At 35.6% G+C, this 20,274-nt stretch overlaps 2 protein-coding genes and 1 long non-coding RNA gene across 3 annotated transcripts; 1 reads left to right on the top strand and 2 right to left on the bottom strand.

The window, feature by feature from the left end:
- Positions 1-354: 354 nt before the first annotated feature.
- On the bottom strand, positions 355-18,448 carry LOC111471383. Its single transcript, XR_002715192.1, has 3 exons — positions 18,365-18,448; positions 6,980-6,981; positions 355-366 (listed from the first exon to the last, which is right to left on the bottom strand). It is a non-coding gene; the product is annotated as an uncharacterized LOC111471383 (long non-coding RNA).
- LOC111471362 (exopolygalacturonase-like) lies at positions 1,812-4,024 on the top strand. The gene is made up of 4 exons (XM_023117080.1): positions 1,812-1,972; positions 2,633-2,935; positions 3,041-3,559; positions 3,646-4,024. Exons 1-4 carry the CDS (start codon positions 1,838-1,840, stop codon positions 3,907-3,909), a joined length of 1,221 nt encoding a protein of 406 aa, XP_022972848.1. The 5' UTR covers positions 1,812-1,837; the 3' UTR covers positions 3,910-4,024.
- LOC111471360 (basic leucine zipper and W2 domain-containing protein 2-like) lies at positions 7,948-16,729 on the bottom strand. Its single transcript, XM_023117077.1, has 8 exons — positions 16,549-16,729; positions 15,897-15,920; positions 14,862-14,967; positions 14,697-14,765; positions 10,878-11,371; positions 10,406-10,667; positions 8,340-8,548; positions 7,948-8,238 (listed from the first exon to the last, which is right to left on the bottom strand). Exons 1-8 carry the CDS (start codon positions 16,551-16,553, stop codon positions 8,169-8,171), a joined length of 1,239 nt encoding a protein of 412 aa, XP_022972845.1. The 5' UTR covers positions 16,554-16,729; the 3' UTR covers positions 7,948-8,168.
- Positions 18,449-20,274: the final 1,826 nt, after the last annotated feature.

The following is a 20,274-nucleotide window of genomic DNA, read 5'->3' as shown; positions in this document are numbered from 1 at the left end:
TGAATGTTACAACTCTTGGAATGCCTTTAATAGTTTTATTTTGATGCTATTAAAAACGATGTACTGTTGTATTTGTAGGTAGACTTGAAAATATAGTAAAAGAAGTATTTGTGTTTTCTTTAGCCAATGGTTGTGTTTCTTTGCAATTCCACGTAGTTTAGGTTGCATGTAGAATCATTCAAACTCGACATGATCAATGTTGCTTGTTGAGTGATTCGAATCTGAAACAAGTGTTCTTGCGTTGAGATATTTGATAAACAAGAATCATTCAAGCTAGACATGATCGATCTTGCTTGTGGAGTAATTCGAATCTCATACAATGTTCATGCCTTGAGATATTTGATCAACAAGGTAATCCGAATCTTACTTCCCTTGTAGTTTTTTTTCCATATCACCAGTTTTATTACTCTTTCCTACATTTTCGACCCTTCTGAAGTTGTTTTTGACCTTATTGATGGCATTTTAGGTCAGGAAGACTCCCATTTGCTCAAAGTAAATCTTTTTTTAGCTAAAACTAGGAGTATTCAATATGTTTAGCTAAACTAGGTTTCGTAATATGTCCTAACATCAACTATAAAATAGTTAGGGAATCAATGCTTTACTTGACTCTATGTTTGGTTGTTGGAAGGATTGTATGATGATACATGCCCTGTGGCCCCTACGTGCACATAATTAGGAATGTTATGCTATTTTACGTATGTTGTGTGATGACCTAGGATGCCCTGTTACGAATGTGTGTGATGCCATGTTACGTCATGATATGTAATGGCATGTGAAGCCATGATATGAATGTGTGTGATGTAAGTCATGATGAGTACTATTCATACATGATTCATATATGTCCTATGACCTGAATAAAAGGAAAAACAAAATGATGATGAGTACTATTCATACATGATTCATATATGTCCTATGACCTGAATAAAAGGAAAAACAAAATGATTCTTATTTTATGCTATAATTTTAAGCTATGGGGACCTCATGAATTTATCAATGTCACGTGATTGATCCAATTTTCTATCAATTCTTCACATGTCTTGTCGCGTGATTGATCCGTTCTATTGGACGCACTTGCCATATATTTTTCAGAATTTGTAATCTATTTTTTAGAATCAGCTCTAGAATCACATTCATTCAATGATACTATCAATTATCATTTGTGACATTGAAATGTATAGAATTGTATCTCATAGAATTTTTTAAAAGCTTCATCCACAAAATTATATTTAAACCTATATAAATAATCCATGGTTTTTAATTACAAAAGAATGGCCTACTCTAATAATTCATGATTAGTCTCTACAAGGAACATCGGCAAGGTCATTCATTGAAAGTTATTATGCACTCTTTTTGACGTTAATTTTAAAAAATTATAATCATTTTCTCGCAATTTCTTTACCAACCCTCTTTTATATTTCATACTTCATAATCAAGTTTCAAACTTTGCTTGATTTTAAAAATACTTCTTTAATAAACAAAAAAAAAACTCTATAAATAAAGCTGGTAAACTTAAATTTCAAAATCCAAAAACAAAAAATTTAATTCTTTGATCAAGCACGAAACCTTATTTAACATTTTAAAACATTATTTTGATGGAAAGGTCAACATAATCCTCCATCGTTTAAGGTAAAACTAAAACTAATTATAGGGTCAGCCTTAAACCACATACTTATTCTTTAACAAATTTAGCTAGTAGGAATTGGTTATTTTTGTGTTTGTATATAAAGGGAGTTTGAGTTGGTGAATGCATTCAAATCAATTCTTAATTCTGAGAAATTGGGGAATTTGAACCAAAAGAAAATAAGGCAAAGTACAAGAGACCAGAGAACTAGAAAAGATGGGATTGATATCAAAGTTTATGGCATTAATACCACTGTTGCTATTGTTGGTGTCTAATGCTACCGTTGATGCTACTAGCGGTGTTTTTGATATTACGACATTTGGTGCCAAACCTAATGCTGATGTTACTCAAGTACGTGTACATTTGTTTAAGTTGATGAACCAAAAATTTCATTGGGTACATTTGTTTAAGTTGATGAACCAAAAAGTTCATTGGGTACATTTGTTTAAGCTGATGAACCAAAAATTTCATTGGGTACATTTGTTTAAGTTGATGAACCAAAAAGTTCATTGGGTACATTTGTTTAAGTTGATGAACCAAAAATTTCATTGGGTACATTTGTTTAAGTTGATGAACCAAAAATTTCATTGGGTACATTTGTTTAAGTTGATGAACCAAAAATTTCATTGGGTACATTTGTTTAAGTTGATGAACCAAAAATTTCATTGGGTACATTTGTTTAAGTTGATGAACCAAAAATTTCATTGGGTACATTTGTTTAAGTTGATGAACCAAAAATTTCATTGGGTACATTTGTTTAAGTTGATGAACCAAAAATTTCATTGGGTACATTTGTTTAAGTTGATGAACCAAAAATTTCATTGGGTACATTTGTTTAAGTTGATGAACCAAAAATTTCATTGGGTACATTTGTTTAAGTTGATGAACCAAAAATTTCATTGGGTACATTTGTTTAAGTTGATGAACCAAAAATTTCATTGGGTACATTTGTTTAANAAAATTTCATTTTGTACAAAATATTTTTCTCAAACGAAATGGTTGAATTCACAGGCTTTAGCAGATGCATGGAAGGAAGCATGTGCGTCGGCTACTCCAAGTAAAGTATTGGTTCCAAAAGGAACTTATCAATTAGGAGAATCCAGGCTCAAAGGTCCATGTAAAAGTCCTATCGAGCTTCTAGTTGAAGGAACATTACAAGCTTCTCCTACCGACACGGAAGGAGATGGGTTGCTTGTTATGGAATACGTCGATCATTTGACATTGTCTGGTACTGGAGTTTTCGATGGCCAAGGAAAAGCTGGTTGGGAAAAGAATGATTGCCACCTGAAGAAAGAATGCAAAAAGCTTCCCATGGTAAATGCTCGTACTACTTTAATTATAAAAAGAACTCATAATTTGGGTTAGCATTATATGCTTTAACAAGCGAGTGTTTTTTCTTTGTTTGTTTGGAATGAGCAGAATTTGAAGTTCAATTTCATCACAAATTCGATAGTGAAGGACATAACTTCATTGGATAGCAAGAATTTTCATATCAATGTTTTGGCCGGCAAGAATCTTACCTTCGATCACTTGAAAATTACTGCACCAGAGCATAGTCCCAACACCGATGGAATTCACTTGGGTGATTCAGAAGACGTTTACATTCTCAACACCGTAATCGCAACGGGAGATGATTGTATATCGGTGGGATACACTAACAGAAAAATAACCATTAGTGATGTTACTTGCGGACCGGGACATGGCATTAGCATAGGCAGCTTGGGCAAGTATAAAACTGAAAAAGAAGTGGTAGGAGTTACAGTGAAGAAATGCAAATTAATCGGTACTACAAATGGTGTCAGGATCAAATCATGGCCAGATTCTGCCGTCTCATACCCAGCCTCTGACATGCATTTTGAAGATATTGAAATGGATAATGTTGCTAACCCCATCATCATAGATCAAGAATATTGTCCATGGAATCAATGCAATCGAAAGGTATGTATTAAAATCGAACCTCGTTGGTTTCCAACTTATTATCTTTTGAACACAAGTATTAATTAATCTTTATTTTGAACATCTAGGTTCCATCAACAATTAAGATTAGCAAAGTTAGTTTCAAGAACATTAGGGGCACATCTTCTACTCCAGTTGCAGTCAAACTTGTTTGCAGTAAAAGTCATCCATGCGAGGATGTGGAAATTGCTGATATTGACCTCACTTATAGTGGTAAAGAAGGGCCAATTGTGTCCGAGTGTGCAAATGTGAAACCGACCATTTCTGGAAAGCAAAACCCTCCCATCTGTGCTAAACCAGCGCCACCTGAGACCACTCCGTCAACTGATTGAATAATCTTTTAACGCCGACAAATCTTTCAAATCATTCTTACTATCATTTTTATTTTAGCTTTCAAAATTCGGTTTACAACATGCCATGATGTTGGACATGTTTTCAATAATTGTATTTTTTATCTACTGTAATAAAGTTCCTACCACATATATGACATAATTGTTTAAAACTAAATTGAATAATTTGATAGGTTGAATTATGTCGGAAAATTTACTAAGATTACTTAACTGTTAGGAGAGGATTGATTATGTGCAACTGATTATTTATTTATTACTTTTTCTTTGTTTATTTTGTCTTAGAATCTATTTAACAGTTTTATATATTAAATTAATTAGGTTTATAATAAGAATATTAAAAATTAATTATCGTTTATAATAAGTATATTAGTTTTTAACCACGATTCACCAATCACATAAGTAATATGATACATGCACCATCATACATCAATCAATTAGTTAACTTCAACAATAAGACTACCATCATACATCAACCAATTAGTTAATTTCAACCATAAGCTTACATGGTAGGATAGATAGCAGTCTTATTGATCTCAAATGCTTTAAGATAAAAATTGTGAACTTGGGAAATAAAATAAAAATTGTTTTGTCGAAAACTTGGGAAATGGTATATAATTTTTATACTGTCTAAGTCGAGAATCCGAGTCATCAAGCCGCCAATTCGAGCCGACGCGGGAATGAGGCGTGTCATTATTCAAGTTAAGCATGGGTTGTATTGATCGGGTCGAGGCACACTAGGTTGATACGTTCCGAGCTCTGCATGTATTGGGCAGTGGGCGTTGTACATTCCGAGCTGGACTGCACGTATTGGGTAGTAGGCGTTGTAGAAGTGTGGTTCACCTGTGACAGAGGCTCGAGAGCAATACGACAACCTAAAATCTAGATTTTAAATATTTTAAGGGAGGGTCGTGGTTGGTTAAATAATGTCTCGAAATGTGAGATTTTGGACCAGATTTTAAATATTTTAATTTTTTTTTTATTAATTTCAAACCATTATATTATTTCATAGTCTAATTCCATTATAAATAAATTAAATTTAAATTTAAGCGGAACATGAAAAATATAAATTCATTAGGAAAATCAAATGTGTGGAAATATTAACTAATTAAGAAGATTACAATCAATTTTTTTGAAATATACAAATTATATTCAAAATATGGAAAAAGAAATAATATATTGATCGTGATAATTAAATTTTCTAAATATAACAATTTATAAAAAAAAAAATTAATTAATTAAGATGTGTAATTATATATAACCTAGGGTGGAATTTCAATCTAAATAACAGAATTTATGCAACAATCATTTAATTTAAAACATAGTTCAATAAGAATAATTTATATTAAAAAGGTATGTAAAATTGATCTAAAAGAAAATTCATAAACTTATTCATCAAATCCTTATTGTGAATGTGATTTTTGTATGAATAGTCGAATATATTTCGAGACTTTTCCTAAATCGATTAATGAAATGTCGAGAATTTATGGGTACAAAACTTTCTATGACCGACTTTTCATGATGAAATTTTTATGACATCTTAGCTTAAAATTAAAGAAAAAATCTTAAGTATGATCTTATGAACCTGCATATTATACGCTCAATTACTTTAATTAATCAATTATCATTCACTAACTATACGTCATTTCATGAAAAATCTAGAGTTGCACTCCTATATGTTGCAGGACAAGTTGTGTCATAGATGAAAATTATTACAAGATCTTTTAAGAGCCGTTTGTAATTATAGTTAGGTCAAAATTTTGTTTTACTTTTGTAACTATATTTTAATTACTGAGTACCATAAATTCTTGAATAAACAATTGTTTATGATCCAACCATAATAAGAGGGTGTGGACCTTTGTTCAAGTTCTCATATCAGCGGTTCGAAAACTACTCATCTACTTACTTTATATGGAAATAAGTGAATTACATCTCATAAGATATGTTCTCAACTCTCTGTTTCGTTAGTTTCTAAAATGGGAGACATATTGAATTGGTTATAAAAGTTGTTCTCACCATACCAATCAAAGAATGAACCCACATGAGTAGGAGTTCATAACTCACTCAGAATTAAGATCGAATTGCACTTGATCATGTTGTAAAAGAGTAATCTTCTCAAGTAACAAATTTATGAAAAAAAAATTACTTTTACTCCGTCATACCCAAACTCATTCTAATAGATACCTCTACTCATGTTTTCACGGGAAAGACTTTGATCAAATAATTTGTAACAATTACAAAATAGTTCATATCAACAATGTTATCAGAATAAAACATTCAACCCTATCGATATTTTATAAATCATTTATATTATTACTTAAATATGATCTTTCTATAGGTCGACGGAATAAATTAAACGGTAAATATAAGTCAAAAACGTTAAGGTAATGCATGTTGGAACTAGTATTTGTAATGGCAAAGTCATTCCGATTTGTTGGAGATACACTAAAGATTGAAACCGCTGATATATTACACCTACATCAAGCCATTTTATAATTTCATTCTTCACAGCTTCCATTATGACTAGATTTAATCTCTGCGAATACTCAATGAAGTTATCCTTCCCCTTTTCTAATTTCATTCGTAGTTGTTAACCATATAGGCGATTTGCCTTTTTACCTGAAAAATAATATGGTATACGGCCTGAGTATTTTAAAGAAATACTCCATAAGTGACTCTATTATAGGAGTCATGCTAATGCAATCACATGCAATCATGATTTAGGGACTTATCTCTAGCTCATTTAGGGGTGACTTCCACTATCGGACAAATTGGTTGTGTAATACTTCCTTACACACGATCCACACGTGTGAGTGTGAATCCCTAGGGCACTCGCACACTCCTTGGACCTTCTAGTCAAGCTAATCTATAGCGACATTCGAAGGTCAGTGGAACCCCTGGTGTCATGCACCTCATGAACACCCTCATCATCATATTATGCTCGTCCGTACTCATTATCATATTATGCGCGTCTGCACTCATCATCTCTATGGGAAGTAGCTCTATGCTTTTGAACATAAAATATGCATGAGGTCCCTCTAAACCCCATCATAACGTCTCTGCTGACACAACCTTCTAGTCTCATCTCTTTGTTACTCTAGGTAACACATGCTAGTGGATATTTATATTAATATCGGTTTTTAATGCTCTAAGGGTTGATTTCTTGGTCGATCTAATGACATGATGCAGTATGGCAATCATCATATTTCTTGGTCGGGCTTGGCCAAAGTACTCCCTAAATAGCTAAATGTAAGCTCCCGTTCCTTGAGAGTTGCTTCAAAAGTTGTCGGGGGTTTGTTTATCACACCATTTGTCACCTTCCGTTAGTATTTCATAATTAAATTAATAATAATTTAATAAATGTGAGATGCGGCTCTAAAACAGCCTCAATTACCTTAACCGGGGCTGAAAACGGGTCCGAAAGGGTCGAGGAGAGGGCTGCAGTCTGGTTTGGGTTGCAGTTCAGGTCGTCGGCTGCAGAAGGCTACTAGGCCGGACTGCTCTTTGAGCCTCGGCTTACTGGGCTGGGGCACAGGTACTTAGGTTGTAGGCCAGTTCCGTTGGACCGTGGGTCTAGTCTCGGGTTGGTTCAGCTGAACCATGGGCTACAGGGCTAGACTAGGTTTAGGCTACTGGGGCGGACTGGGTTTTGGGCCTCAGCCAATAGGGTTGGATTGGTTGCAGGCCGGGTTATGGGTCGCTTCTGCAGTGTGGGTCGTATGGGATCCAAAAATTCCACTTAAATATATGGTAAATATAAATTTCATCAAACATTCCCTCGTCCAAAAACATGGTTCAGTCTTATTACTACTAACACAAATTATATTTTATAAAAACGTTTTCATATTTTATATCAAGCTTCAAAACAAAAGTAAATACAATTTAAACAAATTCAGATATAAGTAGGATCTCTAAGTCTCCAACTCGGTAACTAAAGTCCCTTCCTCCCTCACCCAGAACAGTACATACAAATTAAACACAGCTAGTTACAACAGACTACAATATATAAAAGAAAACTGAGAGTAGAGAATCAATAAGCTAAAAGTCTTTTCAGTATTACCAAGAGTAAAAGAAACATTACCTCCAACAGCAGCCAGAGTATGAACGTTAAATTGAGATTATTGGTAGTAAATCAGCCATATCATTAATGTTACATGAACACACCAAGCTTAAGACAAGAAAATACAAGAGTTGGAGCTCAGAAAATAGTGGTTTTACTCGACTTTCAGGGATTGTACCACCTATTATTCCTCCTCCTCTTCTGCCTCTTCCAGCCAATTCACAAAAGGTTCCAATGCCTTCACAAAGCTCTGCCTGTTAATGTTGCATTTACAATTGCAAGATTCAATAATAAGCACAAACACAACGGATTTGGAAGTTAGAACAGAAATTTACGTAACATGATAGGGGCCTACCTGCCCTTAGGGTTTGTTCCTTTACGGAACCAGTAGAGTATGGTGTCCTCAGCCAGTACATCCTGGTCATACAGAGATCTTACTATCTCCGGGAAAAGCTTCATCAGCTTAGCATCCTCATAACATTGCATCTGAACTTTGTAGATGAGTTCCAGCTCAAGTTTCCCTGTGCTACAGAAGGTATTCAACAATTCTGCCCATGTTTTCACCTGTGTAAAATCAAAATTATAGAGAATGGGAAACAAGAAATGATTATTAAACGTGTTTGTGTTCTTTTTTTTTAAATAAAAATAAAGAACCAGAACCCAAAAAACAGTTCCCTGACGCAATTTTGTTTTTCTTTAGAAACGAGAAACAAAATTGTAACCAAACAAGGCCTAAATGTTCAACAAAAGTTCCAACAGAGAGATCCCCGAAAAAGCTCCCGTTCTATCTAAGCTCACAAACTAAAACCCTCTAGTAACTCTCACCCTCAGTCCCCTGAAAAAGCTCCTGTTCTATCTAAGCTCACTAACAACCACCCTCCAGAAAAACAACAGCAGAGTGTGCCCAGCCCAAAAACAATGTCAAAACTTAAAAAGCTTTTCTCAAGTGCGGAGAACAAGAGGACAAATGAAATAAATGAAGTCCTACGTGCCAGTAGAAAATTCGTTTTCTAGACATCAATTCCTCATCAAACGTAGGTAGTTGATTTCATCGAGATACATAGAGATGCCTAGGGTCTCCCTCTTCCATCGCAGAGGGGTGTGGAGAACAACTCTCCATTAGTTTTCCTAAAGATGATTCAGAAACTCATCCCTGAATAGGAGAGAAGAAATAGACTTGGAAAGATAGGTAAGGAAGTTCAAACAGGAGGATATATCACCTTCAGACTAACTTGGATAAATTACAAAGGCATAACAATTTTTTGCATCACGACAATGGGCAGCAATCTTGAAGCACTGCCTTCCAGTCTTGAAGGATTAAGGCTAGTCCATAGTTTTTGTAATTATATAAAGCTTACTTCTTCCTTTTGGTGCCGTCTTAGACACAAGAAAGTTTTTTTATAACTAGATACAAAGCAGTGCTTCACAAGTTTTTCTTTGGGAAGGGACCCTCTCATCCTTGGTTCCATTTTGTGATTAATTCCATACTTCTTCCTTTCCTATCACAGAGAGAGAGAAAGAGAGTGAGAGGGAGAATGGACAGCAAGGCTCAAAAGAAATCTAAGTCTGTCCAAACGACAGAAAAACATGAGAACCTCAAGTTACAAATAATTATTCTCCTGCAATGATTGTGGTTTAGGCTCATCAACTTGAGAATAGTAGCTTTCGCTAGGTTATATCAACAATACATAAGCAGAACAATTCTTCAAGATTTAGTTAGTAGAGTTTCAAGAATGTTGATTCCTTTTACATTGAACAGTTTTAACCCTCAGATTTGATAAAGAAAGAAGATCCAAGGGTCAAAATCATGCACTCTTGGGTTATTACCTTTCAGGACATTTACGTGAGATTATGCGTTCTGCAGTACCTTACAGGCTTCATGGTTCAAACTATTTGGAACATACAATACCATGGGAATTTGAAGACTCTCTAGAATAATATTTTGTGTGCTATTTCATGAGGTATTTGGTTACAAAAAGCTTCGGAGAATTGTAGAAAGGATCCTAGAGATGCAGACGACTTTGTTTAGAAAGAATTTTTTTGGCTACATTGAGCAATGAGCGGAAATAAGGATAGCCACCCAAAGACCAACGGGAATTCATCAAAAAATCCATCCAATTAGTTAAATAAAGCACTTTTTAGCTAAAGATTTTGGTAACTAGTCATCTCTGCCTTCAGACTGGAGAGAAATATTGTTATATCCTTTGGTGAAGGGGAGTCTCAGGCTATCTGTCTTTATCTTACTCCCTTTTTTATTTACTTTTTTAAACAAAAGGTTTCTTTGTAACTTATAAATAGCAAAAAAAAAAAAACCAAAAAAAAAAAAAAAGGTTTCTTCTCCACATACACACAAAAGGGGGAAACAAACAGCAGACCTATTTCAGTCAAGTGAACATAATGCTAGTGTGTGATTAAGGTTACCTGGCGAAGAGCTGAATTAGCATTCTGTTGTTGGTTCTTTCCAGACCACTGAACAGCATCCATTATGACATCCCACAAAATTCGAACCACTTCAATATCAGGTAAATTGGCATCTCTTATTCGGTGCTTCACAGTTTCTATGACTTCAGCAATGTCAGTTTCCTCGGCTATTTCGGTTGTTAAAGAAGATTTCATTTCACTTAGCTTCACATCAAACATTTTCTTTGCATTGTATTCTACCAAGGGTACTAGACCTTCCTTCCTGAAGAATAAAGGTCATTGATTAAATATGCAAGCATCAAAATTGAATAATGATTCTCATATTTAAGAGCAATCAGAATCATTATATTTTATAACTTAGATTACCACTATCACATAATATGTAAAATATTGGTATGAAAATAATTATGCAATACAATAAGGACAGTAAATATACGATCTAACAACTACGTAAATTGAATATTTTACTAACGTGAAATGCTCAGCAAAGCCCTCAGCAGATCGCTTAGCAGAGGGAAGGAACTCCAGAAGATTGTCTTCCACTCGGCCCCTTTTCAGGATGGAAATCAAATCATCAAGGCTATTATCCATAAGATACTCCTTGAAAAAGTCAGTTATAAATGAAAGAACTAGCCCTTTGGCCACAAGATTATCCGTAAGCAATGGTTGAAAAACAGTCTCCGGAGGAAGGCCTGAGAGCTTCTGTGAGAAGGCAAGGGCTGTGAAAATTGCAAGTTTTTTCCTCTCATTTTCCTCAAAAAACTCAAGCGACTGCAGGAACCTTCGCATAACATTTTCAAGATACTTAATGAGAAATGGCCTTCGCCTCAGAATTTTCTGAATGTAGATAACAGATGGTAGAATGGCTTCACGTTTAGGTTCACATTCAATTATAGAGTATGGATGGCGCTCTCCTTCATCAGGTTTTGTTGTCCCAGGTTGTGTCCGACCACCAATGAAAATAACCTGAAAGTATAACATATGTTAGTGGAAATCAAATGCCAATTAGCTGAACTTCCAAATCAATGCATAAATCCATAAATGAAAATTATTGTGATGCTATACAATTGTTGTATAAGGAACGAAATTTCATAATCAAAAGAAATAAAAGAAAAGGGGAGATAAGATATCTCCGCACATAAATTAATTGCTTAACTCCAGCTAAAAGAAACAGTGATAAAATGAAAGTGAGAAGAAGTGATATGGAAAATCAACCTAAGGGAAAGTATGGAACGGATTACCTTGATGATCAAGATCAAGAGTAAAGAAAACTCGTTTCTAAACTCGTGATTCGAATCAATCCACAAGAGGTTTGATCAATACCACTTGAATGAATGACTCTACATGCAAGTTCTAAACACAAGAATTTGCAAAGAATGTTTAGGTCTCAACAAAGCTAAAATAGAAATTCTATTCTTAATTCCAAAATCTGATGTCTAATCAAAGAAAATAAGACTTTATATAGCCCTTACAACCTTAACCTATGTGATATATAACTCCCAAATTTAATGGGCTAGTAAATGAAAAATACTCATAACCTCCATATTAAAATGGCTAATTAATGGTGGAATATAGTAACCTATGTGGGTTACAATATAACCTTAACTCCTATATTTAAAACTAGCTTAAATATGACAAACAAATATTTAAACTATAATTAAATAATGCAATTAATAAAATGTGCTTATTGACTCGTCCTTGAACTAGTTTCATAAATTCAGCGAAGTTCATTAAATGCAACTTAAAGTTCATTTAATTCATCTCTTTCTTGAAGCTCAACTTTGCACAACATATAAGGGAGGTCTCCAGCGTCTTCTAGAATTTCTTTTGATGAGCTCACCATAGCTTGAATATAACTGTAAAAGATTTGTTGTAGCTTCTTAGCTCTCGTCCTTGTAATTGGACCTTGAGGTATGGAAATTCTTTGGTCGTGGTTCATATCAAGTAGCTCCCATAAATTTTAGTTTAAAATCAAGAACATTCTTTGGCAGTGAGAAGTAGCTCCCATAAATTTTAGTTTAAAATCAAGAACATTCTTTGGCAGTGAGAAGCAGCTCCCATAAATTTAAAATCAAGAACATCTTGAATTGGTTGGTCATTTCTCTAAGAATATTAGGTGGTATATTTTCATTAACTAAATTTTAGTTTCCTATAAATATCCACTAACTTCATAATTCACGGTGGGTTATCATCCCATAAATGAAGGTAATATCTTTGAGGATAACACTATTGAGCTCAATTTTGTTTCTTTTCTTATTTCATTTATAAAAGAAACTTCAAAGGAATTCATTGACAAAAAGAACAAGAACAGCCTAAGGAGGTAGAGGTTACCCGGCCCAAAAACTACATGGTGGCCCAAATCAAAGATGGAGGCCTATTTTCTGCAAGAGACCGCATAAAGATCCAAAAAAACACAGCTGAAGGGGAGTTTGATCAATCCAAGTGTCCTCCCAAAAGCAAATATGTGTCACATGCCATTTGGCTCAATTTAACGACCTTCCAGGTGATTCGACTTCGAGACTAGAGAATTTCTATATGGAAGCCTAGGCATACACAGGAAGCTTAAGAGTTGATCTTATTTCCAGCTCTTTTTGTCTTTAGTAATCAAACATTCATTTGGAAAAAATTGATAGAATATAACGTAACAAAAACCAAAGCTTGCAAAAAATGAGCCAAGGTTCTCAAATCAAGTAAAATAAGGCACGAAAGAACAATTATAAAAAGACTTCACCGTAGAAAGCTAGAAAGAAACATGGAATCTTACGAAGGACCAAACATCACTCTAAGTCATCTCAAGTTTCTAGAATGTGTTCCTGGTGTTTGTCTCATCTATGTTCTTTTGTGGTTATTATTTTCTTGTGCTATTTTTTTTTAATTGAAACCCAAAAAAATATATATCAAATGGAAACTAACAAATAGTTGAAAAAGAAGTTTCCAGACTTGAACACATACTACACACAAACTCCTCCTAGAATATAAGTCATGCAATCCTGCCTGAAACCAGGGAAAAAAACCCTCAAGCCTCCCAAAACACAATCACACAATTCCCAACTTAAACCTACAGAAACTTTTCCTGCTTGACAAAATCGCATGAGAAAAATAGCTTCAAAATTCTTGTCTCCCGTCCCTTAAAGACATTAATCTTCATATCTCCTGTGGCAAATCTATATCATTTCTCAAAATACACACTGTCCTCACTTGTCAACACCAATGGGAACGAATTTTTATACTTCTTTTCTTTCCTTCATTTGAAAAAGTCACAATCTCCGCACTCCAACCATGCTAATTTTTCCCAGCCAAACAATACCCTAAGTGTCTTTATCATAGCTTACCTTCTTAAAGAACTCAGATAACTTTGAAGAAACTCAACTGAAAACCACCCAATCATTGCACTTGCTCCCCTAAAGTAAAAAAACATGAAAACCTTCTCTTTTCTTCAACTTTGAACTCAAAACCCAGAAACCAAAGACTAAACTAATAGAAAATGACTTATTTTCTGCCCGACAGCTACTAGATTCCATCAATTGGTATGCATTATCAACATAGACAATGTGAGAGAAGTGAGAGAAGTGAGAGGAAACTTCACTACTCAATCCAAGGAGCCAAACTACTTTTAAGAACCCAATCACTACATGATAGAGCATAAGATATGAAGCAAGTTGATCCATCCACACCTCACTACAATTAATACCAACTAGCCAATTTAGGGAGATTAATCTTAAGCCCATAACCTACCATTGAGAAATAGTGTAGGTTCCATCAGCAAAGAAAAAGGCCTAAAAATTATCATCGCTTTCAGGAACCAATCTGAGGAAACCAACAAACACATTGTCAAAAGTCTATAAACAGAACAAACTTATTCCACGTTCCAATAAGCCAATAGAAACTGTAAGACCATTTAATATAGTAAAGATTCTAATTCAGCAGATCTTGGAAAGCTGTAATCCAGAAAGTTATTTCTTGTCTAGTGCAGTATGACCCAACCTCTGGCTCTGGGTTTCCTATCTGCCGAGTCTATGAAAATCTAATAAAGGCAAGAGAACCAAAGGTGCAAAATTTTTGGGAATTGGAGAAGGCAAGTGGGCATGAGCAATGTAAATTCCCTCTTCCACACAGAGGGAAATTTTATTTTCTTCTTTTGCATAGTCAAAAAGAATCTGTTAGCAGTTGAGTATGACAACCTTGTCACCAAACACTGATACAGGAAGTACGAACCTCAAAAGCATTTCACATTAGAAAATGTATCAAGTACGAAAAGGGTGCGAGTGTATAACACCATCAAAATGGATACCTCAAAGAAGGTGTCCCCGTATCTTGAGAAGTCAAGTTCTGAAGACTCAATGTTCCTGGCAATGAGTTCCTGTCAAGAAAATCATGGTCAGATTGATAAAATTATCAACATCATCTTTATGCAGAAAATTATACTGGCTATCAAGAAAGATGGTGCAGAAATTACTAAATCACCAGCATTATCCAGATAAATCTGGACCACTGCATCAGAAAAGGACGCAGGGTCCAGCGGTATCGTAATATTTCGTTTGCGGGTCTTAATCCGCGTGCCACTGCCAAGTTAGACAATCAGGGGGTGGAAGTACGTAAGACAATCATTGATAGCAAGAAAATGTTTCAAGAATATCAAAATCATGCAAGAATATAAGAATATGTTTCAGGAACATCAAAATCATGCATGTGAAGACAAAAAAAAAAAAAAAAACATTCCAGAGTAATTAAATAGTAGCATCATCCACTAAAAGCTGGAACAGGAACACAGTTTTAAGAGCAAATGGAATTGTACAGTAAAGCTACAAATCTTTAGGACGAAAAGAGCAAATCCACAAATGTCAGACATAGAAAAAATGTAAAATTATTATCCATTCTTTCAGAATAAGAAACATAATTTGCTACTCTAAAATAGTAACTACCAGAGAAAGGGAGAAAACCCAACACCAATTTTGGTCAAATAGCAGTAAAAGTAAACAATGTCTTACTGATCAAGAATGAGACGATACAATGCAAAGCATTGATTAAATGGAAAATACATTCATTTACATTTCCACCCGACCACGTAAAAAACAGAATAAATAATGGAAAATACTGTAAGGTAACCATCAAGGTATAAGAATCCTTTTTTTTTTCTTTTTTTTTTTTTTTTTCTTAGGGATCTCATTCAGTTGAGAGGAAAGGGAACACTCATATATAACCTATCTTCTTATCATTCTGAATGACTGCAGGTGCAGACATTATTAACTGACCCGCTCCTTACTACAATACAAGACCTCACACTTATCGTATCACAAGTAACCCTAAAACTCCATTCATCCGGAATAATTGAGACACACTCAAATACTACAAAGAGAGAATGATCAACACTTGTGTCAGAACGTAATAATCAGCTATAACACATCAATCACGTTTTAAAAAATTAACCAGAAACTAACTCCACACAAAGAACACACAACATGGAAGATGATGAGAGTAGAAAAAGGCTTACCCAAGAGTGGGTTTCTCCTTCGAGCTGCATATACAAGAAAACAAGATCCACACAAGATAAAAACGAGTCAGACAACAAAGTACATAGCAAAAGTGAATAAAAAATAGCGTGCATTTTGTAAGGGGGAGGGGGTAACTGGCGAGACGAAAAAGGCGCTTCCTCCTTCACATAAATTAAAAAGCGTAACTGGGGGAAATATCTGCTACTCTGACGTGCGTTAAAAAATTTTTAAATATGTCGCTATCACCAAGGGGGCGTTTATCTAACTTACAAATTGAAAGTCGCACTAAGAAGTTAAAAGGGAACGGCATTGGCTTAAAAAAAATCATGTGCCTTTTCTTATCAAAAGAAAAAATAGAACTTGTTCTTTCAAGATTAAACCCTAAGTAAGTTATCAAATCTTTTTCCGAATAAACCTAGAAAGCGGATCCACTATGACCAAGAAAATCAAAAAAAAAAATAATAATAAAAGGTGATAGGTTACCCAAACCAGAAGATAGATTCATGAGCATGAAAAAGCCCGAATCTGAAATCGCAAGTGACCAAAAGAAAAAAGCGAACAGATCCGTGGAACCAAATCTCCGAATCGAAATCATAAGCCAGACCTAACGAGAGAAAGATGAAAAGACAGGTGAGAAGGAAGAGATGAAACCTCATAAACCAAGACGAGTGAGGATCGGAGAAAGCTTAATGAGTCTGTAAAAGTCGCTTGAGTTCGTCGGTAGAAGATGACCGAGAGAGGCCAAAAGGAAAGTAAACGGAGAAATAAAGAGAAGAAAACGATAACTGGATTGCCTCTCGAGCAGAACTATGTAGTGATAACGGAATGAAATTAACATAAAATAGGCGGCCGAATTTAATTACGCTATAAAAGTAAGGACTTGATTGCAAAATTATAATTTGTCAGGTTAGTGGGGCCCACGTCATCATCGTATCAAGACATTATTTCAACCCCGTTTAACATTTCATTTCAAAAAATAAAAAATCTAAATGATTCTTTTAAATAATTAGGATTTAGGTCCTACCCAGATTTCAACTCGGTCTAATGTTCTAACCATCTGGACCATGGAATCTTCATGTTTATAAAATTATTACATACTATTTTTCTATTTTATTTAACCTATCTAATATATTAAATATTAATTTGGACTCCTTAAATTAAATATATTTTCTCTATTTATTTAATTATTTAATATATTAAATATTAATTTGAATATTTCAAATATTTCTTGGTCTAGTCTTATACAAACTCATTGTATAAGATACTCCATTTACATGTATGGATTAGGTGGGACTAGATAAATTCGTGTGCAAGTATGGATTGAATTTTCAAGCATTCCTCCTTAGCGTTAATGGCGGGTGAGATTGAGGGAATAGGCCGAATTTAGTTACTCTAGGTTCTCGATTCTTTCATGAAATTTGTAGGTAATTCAATTTAGAACGTGTAGGAGCTTGTTTGGGATCAAATGATGGACTATAAGTCTTAAATTTGGAAGAAACTTGAGAATGAAATACCCAAAAATTTAAAGCTCAACACTCATCGTTTAGTCACTCTCGAAGTTCATTTCTCATCTCAAACTCTTGCCCACATTGTATTATATATATAGGGATCGAAATCTCTAAAAAAAAAAAAAAAAAAAAAAAAAAAAAAAAAAAAAAAAAAAAAAAAAAAAAAAAAAAAACTCCTTGGTCATTGGATTCTAAGGTCTCAACCTTGGTTTTGATTTAAGGGCCTTACTAGTAAGGTTCTGGGTTCTTGCCTTCAGAACTTGGATCTTGATTCATGTTCTAGTTCTTGATCAATGTCTCATTCTTGATTATTTTCTATGTTCTTGGTTTGATCTCTAAACACTCCTCCTAAGATTTACGGTACAAGACATGACCTTACAACCTATGTGTTAAAGCTTCATACGTTTCAAGTGACACAGTCTTAACCTACATCTAAGGCTTCATTCGTTCCAAGTGACGTATTCTGAACTCGCATCTTGAGCTTCATGCATTCCTGTGACACCGTGTGAAAACCTATGCCCAAGGTTTCATGCGTTCCAAGCGGCATAGTCTAAATATCTACGCTCAATTCCTCTTTCCATATCATTTGTAATTTATTTGATTCCCTAAATGTCACGACCTAATATTTTACTACGGACCATGACTAATGACAAACACGAATGCACAAAGTGAATTAAATATGAAATAGAGAAAATCCTTTAATTTCAATAAAGTTTTTGAACGACAAACAAACAGAACACTTAACAGTTTGGAAATAAATTTTGAAAGAATACAAATACAAAATAAAGACTGGATTGACCCCCTAGGACAACCCATTCCTCTGTGACAATCCCCGTCTCCATCACGCTCGCCCTTGACCGATGCCTCACGCTCCTGAAAAAGGAAAACATAGCAAGGATGAGTTTAAAAAAATTGTACTCAGTAAGCCACCTACTTGTAGGCTCTCTTTGCATCCTAACTTAACAGGTTCCCACGGTCTCCTAATTCGGTTCTAGGACATCTAGTTCTAATCTTAGTCCCTTGGGGCTTACCCCTTGGGTTTCGCTGATTCGTCGTCCTTTCATTAGACACCTAGAGGTTCCTTAAGCCAAGATGATATGGTCAGTATCTCTCTATGAGACGCTACCTTTACATGGCTATCTGAGACTACATGGTATCTAGCATAGGGGTGTGTTGAATACCCCAAAGCCCATATAGTCCCCCTATGGGGGGCGAGACCCAACCTGTTACCATGCAGCTAATGGGCTGTATGACGTGGGGACACATTTCCCATGCGAAATGGCTAAGAGCAGTAAGGACTGGTCAGGAACCCTTGGTCCTCCCACGAAGCTATAGATACCGTTCTCACACTAGCAATTTATGAACAATCCTGAGGTACCTTGTTATCGTGGTAATCCGCTAAGTTCCTAGGGGAAGGTTAAGTCTAGCTAGAGCGACTTATCGCTCCTAACAACAATTCCCTAGGCTTATCATAGAAATGAGCCTTAGCAAATAACATAATGTGCATGAAAGCGTCTTCTAACATCATAATATATAATTCATGCAAACTAGGCACGCCGGCTCAACGGGATGATGGCCTCCATCAAGCACCCATAACACGAAGTTCGCGCTCAATGGGACAAACTCATCCATCAAGCACCCAGAATGCAGAATACACAATTTCAACATAAGTTAAATGCATGCATACGTACAGCGAAAGCTTAAAGCATACAAGCAACACTCAGATAATTCACCCAATACACTCGTAATAATCAATCTGACTAATCTCATTCAAGTAGAGCTAATCTAAGGCAAAGGTACTAGCATGCATGCAATCCAAGCGAATCCTATAAGTATTTCTTCCTAAATACCGGGTGGTGACTTACCTGGTTGACGGGTGCCTTTTCGCTAGCGTTTCTATGCCCGTGAGGTGTCCAAAAATATTGATTTCCTTAAATTAGGTCCCTATTCACATAAAAACAGTAGTAGAACTAGAATCAGGACAACAATCGGGCAAATAGAGGGAAAACGAGCCAAAACGGCTGTTTCATGCTCGCTCACGCGCCAGCAGTGCGCCAACCATGCGTGAGGAAGTGCGCTAGTCGCAGGCCGCACGCGCAGCATCTTCTGCGCAGTCGCGAGTCAGCCAGTCTGGTTTGGCTCGGCTCGAGTTTGAGGTTCTGCTCGGGCTTTGCAGGCGACACATGTCATCGTCTCACTAGAGCTGCGTTGCTCCAGCCGATGGTCGACACGTGTCCGACGCCTGTCGCGTCGCCCTCCGCCGCTTGCCGGCCGACTTCCTTTTTTTTTCTCCTCTGTCCTTTACAATCCGTGACACAAAGTCCCATTTCCGATTTTCATATCTTTTGATTCAGAGTTCGAATCGATATGATTTATTCAGCAAGGTTCTAGATCGTGTTACGGGCTACGTCCTCGTATTTTTTTCATAATTTTTTTTTGCTTAACTACAAGACGAGTTAAGAGCGTCGGAAGTTTGCTTACCGTTCTCGGACGATTCTCGGATCTTCGCCTTTGGGTTGAGATTTTGGCCAAACTTCTTTGCATATCGGGTGTAGAGTTGTTCCTCATAAATTGATCTTGGATCTTGATGGAGTGTTGGCCTCGCTAGCCTATCAGTCCTTATACAGGTCTCGTCTGAAGGTGGATTCCGACAGTGGTCCGATGAACTTCAAGGCGACTCTTTTCTGTTTCCTCTCGATTTTCTCTCTAACTTTCTCTTTCTTTTGCCGGAGGATTGATGGGGTTTTCCTTGAACCCCCTATTATGGCTAGAGGGGCAAAAATTTGCCCCATTGTTGACTCAACTTCTTTTATTTTATTTTTTTCATTACAAACTCTCCCCTCCTTAGGAAATTTCGTCCCCGAAATTG

Source organism: Cucurbita maxima, unplaced genomic scaffold (genome assembly GCF_002738345.1).
Source record: "Cucurbita maxima cultivar Rimu unplaced genomic scaffold, Cmax_1.0 Cma_Scf00051, whole genome shotgun sequence".
NCBI lineage: Eukaryota > Viridiplantae > Streptophyta > Magnoliopsida > Cucurbitales > Cucurbitaceae > Cucurbita > Cucurbita maxima.
The sequence above is the reverse complement of the archived record's forward strand: the minus strand, read 5'-3'. Positions and strand labels throughout refer to the sequence as shown.